The sequence below is a fragment of the Alexandromys fortis genome, unplaced genomic scaffold, assembly GCF_014885135.2.
Source record: "Alexandromys fortis isolate MF-2015 unplaced genomic scaffold, M_Fortis_MF-2015_v1.1 scaffold_96, whole genome shotgun sequence".
NCBI lineage: Eukaryota > Metazoa > Chordata > Mammalia > Rodentia > Cricetidae > Alexandromys > Alexandromys fortis.
Genome location: NW_026068053.1, coordinates 4,143,457 through 4,151,425, shown reverse-complemented (window position 1 = coordinate 4,151,425; position 7,969 = coordinate 4,143,457). Strand labels below are relative to the sequence as shown.

General features: G+C 39.7%; 1 protein-coding gene across 5 annotated transcripts in view; it reads right to left on the bottom strand.

Annotated features, from left to right (window-relative positions):
• Positions 1-5,574: 5,574 nt before the first annotated feature.
• Positions 5,575-7,969, bottom strand: part of Relch (RAB11 binding and LisH domain, coiled-coil and HEAT repeat containing) — an 89,464-nt gene continuing 87,069 nt past the window's right edge. For all 5 annotated transcript variants that reach the window (XM_050119732.1, XM_050119729.1, XM_050119730.1 and 2 more), the window contains one exon: positions 5,575-7,184. In XM_050119732.1, the coding sequence (XP_049975689.1) occupies positions 7,064-7,184 (121 nt within the window). In that variant the 3' untranslated portion in view covers positions 5,575-7,063. The remainder of the gene's footprint in view (positions 7,185-7,969) is intronic.

Sequence of the window (7,969 nt, the reverse complement as noted above, 5' to 3'; positions counted from 1 at the left end):
CAAGGCAGTTATTTCAAACATTCTTGTGCCTGTCCTGTTCTCTGCACTTCTCTTGTGAAACAGTTTACTCTCTTTTCTTTCTGCTCCATGACCCTCACCCTTTCTCCTTTGTTTCAGTGTCTTTTAAACTGCACCTCAGTCTGCATATTCTTCTTTGGCCTTCCAGCTAGTGTGCCCTCTCCAGTACTATGCAATTTGCTATATGATCTTCTCTGTCAGTGTTTCTCAATCTGTAGGCTGTGACACTCTTGAGGTCGAATGACGCTTTCATAGGAGTTGCAGTCATTCATGTTACAATTCATACAATAGAATAATTACAGTTATGAAGTAGCAAGGAAAATAACTTTATGCTTGGGGGTCACCACAACATGAGGAACTTTTTAAAGGGTTGCAGCATTAGGAAGGTTGAGAAACACTGTTATGTAGTAATTCTGATAGTGCGCTCTTCTATAAATTGGCTTAAATTCTTTTCTTTCCCTAGTATTTGGTTTATTGTCTTTGATATAAACAGCAATTCCTCATTGACTAATATTCACTCTGAGATCTGGAATGGAGGCATGGATGATATGGTTTTGTTTCTGTGTAGGCAGTAAGTAGAGTTAGAAGCAGATCATATTAACTCCCCTAGGAACAGGTGGATTGAAATGACTCAAAGTTCATATCTGAGACATTTCTCTTGGACTTCAGCGTCAATGGAGCTTGCAAGATGATAATAAGCCTTGCCACTAAGGGAACTGCAGAGGATCTAAGGGATTGTTTTATTTGAATGCTGACAAGTTGGAGGGTTTTATGGATGCCACAGAGAAGACACAGTGTGTTCCTCATTACAGTAGCAATAAGCAGTTCCCTGAATTATAGGTCTCACAGCGTAAGGCAAAGCAGGGCATGTGCCTTACAGAATAGGAACTCAAGCATAGGGAAGTCAGGTCTATATCTACAGGCAGCGCCTGCCTGACCTCTGTCCTGGAAGGAGACTTTATAATACTTGGCAGAAATCCCACCTTTTCTTCTTTCTGGAGAACAATATTAAATCTTCCAAGACTGTACCTATTCCAGAAGCATCCATGGAGCAGACTAGAAAAGAGACAGCCATCTCTGCCTATAAGTGCTCAAGAACTTGAGAGCTGTGAAGAATTGTCTCCCAGCAACAGATACAGATGATCCCAATTAGCTCATTTCACTTTCGAACGTAAAGAAATAGCTAAGTTTGAAGAAATAGTCAATGTGAAATAGAAGATGGCAAAAAATAGAAAACAATAATGCAGAAAACAGATAATAAAATAGAAAATAACAATTCTAATTAAAAACCTCAAGGAAAATAAAGAAGTATTTTTAATTTTTTTATTATTTTTTTGTAGTCCTAAAACAACAACTCTAAGAAAAATGATCAAAGAACACACAAAAGCACTCCTGGAGTGAACATAATAACTTTAAAAAAAAAGGCTTCAGAAATCTTTCAGAAAATAGAAGATTTAGAGAAGAAAAAAGTATGAAAAACAAGTTCTGCAAGAGGCTGTTACCTTTTCTCCAGCATATGTATTAATTTTTAAAAAGATTTATTTGCATTTTATATGTGTGGGTATTGTTCTGCTTGCATGTATGTCTGTGTACCACGTGTGTGCAGTGTTTGCTGATGCCAGAGGAGGGCATCGGATCCTCTGTAACTGGAGTTACAGATGTTTGTGAGCCTCCATGTGGGTGCTGGGAACTGAACCTGGGTTCCTGGGAAGGGCAGTCAATGCTCTTAGTTTTCGAATCTCCAGTCCCATATATTCACTTCTTACAAAGCCTTAGCAATTGGGCAGAATTTCCAGCAATAGCATACAAGAAAGCAAAACCAAAACTAAAAACAAACAATAACCAAAAATACCCCAAAAAACCATATTTGTGTTGCAACATTACTTTGATATTTCAGAACACAAATATTAAAGAGAAGACCTGAACCAGGGTGGACAAGGGAAAAACACAAGTACAATCAAACTCCAGGGTGATTAGGGGTAAGCTCACCCCAACCTTGTCTACCTGTCTCCAGATGTGTGTGTACATTAACCTGAGCTCTTATCCTGGGTCACTGAACATCTTTTAGAGTAAGGTCATTTCTGATCTTTCCCTGTCCCCCCCCCCCCTTGGTGCATGGAAAGCCATCCTGTCTTTGGGGAACTCACCTTTCTGCACAACCTCTTTTTAGGTTATCTTCCATATTGCATTCTTATTGAATTCTGGTGATGTTGCCTCTCTCTGTTTCAATTGTTCTCACAAGCTTCCGTGGAGGCAGAATGACTATGGTGTTGGGCTTCCATGTTTGCTTCCACAGGACACGTGCCTCACCACACTCACCGGATGTTGTCATCACACTTGTCTTTCTATCCCTCTGCACTCACTCCAGTATCTCTTTCTGTCTGTATCTAGTTTGCATTCTCTACCCATCACTGCACAATTCTCAGTACATTTAATGGCCTATTCTGCACACGGGGAATCAGCTTTGGCCATGCCTTACTTCTCCATCTATGGGAAGAAGCTGATCTTGTTAACTGTTTCAAACCATTGTGCTAAGTAGCTTCTTTAAAATTCACAACTCTTACTTTCAAGTGGGCCTTGAAAATTGCTGGGCTACAGCTCTCTCACAAATCCACTCTGCCATTTTTGATGATGACTGCCTTCAAATTCTTTCTCAAGCTTCCAATATTTCCTCTCGTCCAGGCAATCTCATGTTTGCTTCACACTTCACTGAGAAAACAGAAGGGATTGTGTGGAAACCCCCCAAATTCCCACCACAGTCACCTGCGAGTCTGCCTTCTTAGCATGCGTTCCTGTCTCAGAAGCGCAGTGCCTCCACCTGTGTGCTCAATCTCACTGCTCTCTCCAGAGTTTCCAGCCTCACCCCTACTGCTCCTAGCTGCTCAATCAGCCTGGGGCACCATAGGACTATCACTGCAGCTCCTGTGCGGAACAAGATTTCCCGAAAGATTGTGTAATTGGATTTTTCTTTGGGCTGCCAGCTCACAAATGAGACTTAATAATTATGAAAGTTCAGCCTAGCCTTGTCTCACTAGCTCTTGTAACTGAATCTACATTCTGTCACGTGTCATCTCTCCAGACGGCAGTTTCCATGCTGTTTCCTACATGTCTGGCTGGAAACTCTTTCTTCTTCTTCCCAGATTCTTTGCCTGGAAGTCCGGCTTATACCTCCTGCCTAGCTATTGCCTGTTCATCTTTCTATTATGCCAACCACAGCAATACATTTTTCACACGGTGTACAAATATCCCACAAGCCTGTCAGCAATGTTAATGGCTCTTTTTAGCACATGCTCACCACAGTTGTGTTCCCAGCAGTTCCCTTACACTGACTTTATCAGTGGTTCTCTCAGTGGCTTCACTAACTCCTGCCCACCAACAGTAGGCATGGATGTAGCTGAGAAACCCTTCCTTGTGACGTGATGCCATCTTGTTTTCCCTCCTGCCTCATTATCCCCTCTGCTTTTGCTCTGCTGGGATTCCCAGTGTGATTCCCAGGGTTACTTTAGATCCTCTTTCCACAGAAACAAGAGGGACCACGTGCAGTTCTGACCTCTCCTGAGATGCAGGTTTGGCTAGCTTACTCTTTGACACTTTTGCGCACAACTCTTGACATAGGTTTAAAAATAGAAATTAGACCTGAACTCAAGCTCCTGTTTCCTCACCATGGTCCTTACCCACCATTCACTCAGTAACTCTTGCCAGCCACCCCTGCTGGTCTTTATGTCCTCCCAAGTTTATGTCACCTTATGTCCCATGCACTATGGCTCTTCTCTCTTCCCTTTTCACATGGCCAAAGCTTAAGTTTTGCTAGTTTAAGACAAAATGTCAGTTCAAAGAAGTCAAAGTAAGCAGCCATTCTAACAGTTCCTTCCTAAGCCTTCCTGACAGCCTGTTCATGCCCACACAGGCTTGGTGACGGTGGCCTGTGTCAGACTAGGCACTCAGTGACTGTGTTAAGACTCATTACTACAACAAACGTGTGAAACAATTGAAAATATTACTTAGGTCAATAACTGTTTTATACAGACAGGCACTCCTATCATCCAAATGTTTCCTGTGTTCTAGAAGAACTTACCATGAATGCTATCATCTGTAAGGAGTTAACACTTTATCTGCCTCCACCCTATCATGAAAGACTTAATGATATAGAAGACAGTTAAAAGACTAAAGGAGTCTAGCTTGAGGTATACTGTATAAGGTTTGCCACCTGCTTCCCTCTATGTAGAAGACTGCTCTTCCGTTCCTGGCCACCCAGACCCAAATAATCACACAGCAACTGTATTAATTACAACACTGTTTGGCCAATGGCTCAAGCACATTCCTAGCTAGCTCTTATGTCTTAAATTAACCCATTTCTATTAATCTGTGTATCACCACAAGGCCATAGCGTTACCTCATTTCTGTCTTGTTTCTTCAGTGGTTGGCTGGCGTCCTTTTCCTTAAGCAGCTACATGGTGTCTCCTTGACTCCACCTACTTTCTCTCTAAATCTCTGTTTGGATTTTCCACCTGGCTTTACTCTGCTAAGCCATTAGCCAAAGCAGCTTTATTCATCAGCCAATAAAAGCAACACAGACACAGAAGGACATCCCACATCATCTCCCCTTTCCCCTAAAAAAGTTATTTAAATATATGGATCTGTTAATAAAAATTATAACAGAAATATATTAGTGTATTCTCCCTACTCATGGATTTCATAACTATGAATTGAAAAATTCTCATAAAAACTGTCTATATGAAGTAGCTACATTTTTTATACTTGTAGTAACCCCTAAACAGTAATCTTTAAAACTGTAGTCCCTGGTAAGTCGAATGCTCTCCAGTGGAAAGCTACACATCCAAGACTGTATGGCAGCATCAACTAGACTGATGGGTTTATTAGAACTAACTGAACAAAAAACAACCAAACAACAACCAACACCCCCCAACCCCAACAAATCAGGCAACAACCAACCAACCTAACAAAAGACAACCAAACAAAAACCAACCAACAAAACCCAACCAAACAACCAAATAACCAATCAATCAACCAAACAAAAACCCATAAAGGAGGATAGGGAAAGAGGGATGGATCGGAAATGACTTTGGTCAAAGCGCATTGTATGCAATTCTCAAAGAACTAATAAAATATTAAAAAAGAAATTATTTCCTTCCTGAAATATAATCAACAAAGCATTTATATTGCACTAGGTATTGTAAGCAATCTAAAAATGATCTGCAAAACATGGAAGAATAATGTTAGGCTATAAATACCATGCCACATATATCTGCACTGATTCTTGGAACAATCTCCAGTTACTGGGGTTTCTGCATCTACTCATCTGTTAACAAACAGACATATATCCCACTATAGCTCAAAGCTGTATAAACATTTACTTTAGAATTATGTCTGAAATGTATTAGTTTTATATCACTACAATTTTTATTAGTAAAAGCAAACTAGAATAGGGAATTTATAGATTAGATTTCTAAAATATCAGAGTATTTTCATGAATAAATGATTTTTTTATTTTTATATGGATAGTGTTTCAAAATGAAAACAAGATATGCAACCAAAACAAGTATGTAAAACATTTTATTTATAACAGATCAACATTTTGACATGAAAGGTAGCCACTTTCAATTTCTCAGGAATGCCTAGAATCCAACAGTTCAGAAAGACTACTCAATAATTTCACTATAGGTAAAAGAAATAAATGGCTTAGCCTGTGGGAAATTATTTCATAAGCTTTGACTGTGTGGGAAAGCTTGCTTTCCCAGTAAGTGAATGTAATCCAGGTGTATTAAAGCCAATTTATACAACAAATGAGAATCATTTATATGCATGAACTGTGTTTAAATGAGTTCTTTTTATCAAAATAATTCATTCTTTAAAAAGGCCTGGCATTAACCCCTAAAATCAGTCACCCTTTTCCTATGCTCTGAGTCACTGTGTAGACAACCATCCAATTCCAGTGAGCTGTCCATCAACACAGGCATGGTAGCAGCCCCTGAGTTGAAGGGACCAGTGGTGACTAAGCAGCATAACTTACCCAATGCCACTTTCAGTTAGGAGGGAAAAAGCAATCCCAAAAGGTCCTAAAGGTTTCAGTACTTCTCAGACAGGACGAAAAGGTAAACTGCAAAGTTTAAGCATCTTAAATGTGTTACAGGAAGTCGGTATTACAGTTCAGACTTATATTTTCTTGTGAATTTCACCTTGGGGACAAACAATTATTAGCTCTTCTCGGTACATCTCTCTTTGAGCACTTCCACCTGGTGCAGATGCTGTGAAATTCACCCTGGCTATCCTCGCCATGCTCAAGTGCGGTTTCCCTCGGATAATTCAATTGTATGCTCTAAATGCTGGGAGACCAAATAGCACTTCAGGATTTCCTAGAGAGATGTGACATGTTTTAAGTCTCATCATTGTCTACTTATTGTAGGAGCTGTCATTCAAATTCACCACAGCAGCCTCAAATACTGTGTGAAAGGAATGTATGTAATTCCTACAAAATACACAAACTCAAGTCCAAAAGGCACAGAGTAATGCTGGTGGCTCTTTCTAGTCAGTTAAGAAATAATAAAAAGTCTTCATTATTCTTTCATAATTTAAATACTTAAGTAATCTCCACTTTTATTATTTTATAACAATGACTTCAAATTTACATTATTTTAAGTACCATTGTAATAGCTTAGAGTATAATACAGATATTTGCGAGTATCCCATCCAGAAATAAAAAAAACGAAACAAAACAAAACCAAAAAACCCCTCTTCACTATACATATATATATATTATATATATAAAAGTTATTCTCAAAAATAAGAACATAGAATAGGGACTTGGTACAGATTCTTAAATCAAGTTTCTGTTACCACAGTTATAATTCCCCAAACCAACAGATACACAGTAATAATCAAAAGCAGTGCAAATATCTTTGGAGGTTAGGATAAAATTATAACACAAGAACATAAGCTCAGGAAATAACAAGGTAAGCGCTTCAAGTACAAGGAGCCAGTCTGCTTGAGGTTCACTTTAGTGTTCGCTGGGGCTCCCTTCCTGTTTCTACTTCTTCCTCTGGAACACATTGGCCAGCATGGCCCCTGAGGTTGTCAACTGACCCATTTTGTTCAAAAACTTGGTCTTTGTGTCTTCACTCACTAAACTTGCAGCAATTGACATTGATCTAGAAAAGAAAATTTAAGATGAGTGCAAAGCAACTTAAACTTTGGGTCACAGCACATGTGTGTAGGTCAGGAGAGCTGTGGTTTTCTCCTTCTGCCACCGGGGTCATCAGACTTGGTGGCAGGTTAACCTGCTGAGCCATCTTGGGGGCCCTCCAGGTTTTCATCTGTTAGTAACAGATCATTACATTACAAGGGAAATGAAGATCTGTAAAGAGGGATTTTTCTGTGTCATCTTAGATTTGGTATTTGACATGACAAGAGCAGCAACAGTTAAGATCACCTATGGTTGAGAACAGAACCTAGGCTCCACTCTCCTGCTGTGAAGTCTTGGGGAAGTTGTTTGTCTATACAATGAGCCTGCTTTAGAGGGCTCCTGTGATTACTCAGATGCCAAGTGGGAGGGACATGATAGCATTCTCAAAGTCTTAGTGGTTAGCGGCTGCTCTTTTACTTGCCTACTCGGTCTTTTAAGAAAGATCTCTCACTGGTCTGGGTCTTAGTGATTTGGCTAGTCTGGCAGACACAAAACCCAAGGGATTCTCCTATCTCTACCGCCTTGGAGCTTGAATTATAAGAATGTACTACCATGTCCTTAAAAACACACACACACACACACACACACACACACACACAAAACACAAAAGCAGGGTGCTGGGGATTGAACTCAGGCCATCATGCTGCATGGAGCTATCCTCCTCCTAGACTTATGTAGTTTTTCTTTTAACTCTATTGCTTCATTGAATCTTTTCTTTGTTTTTTTTTTTGTTTTGTTTTGTTTTTCAAG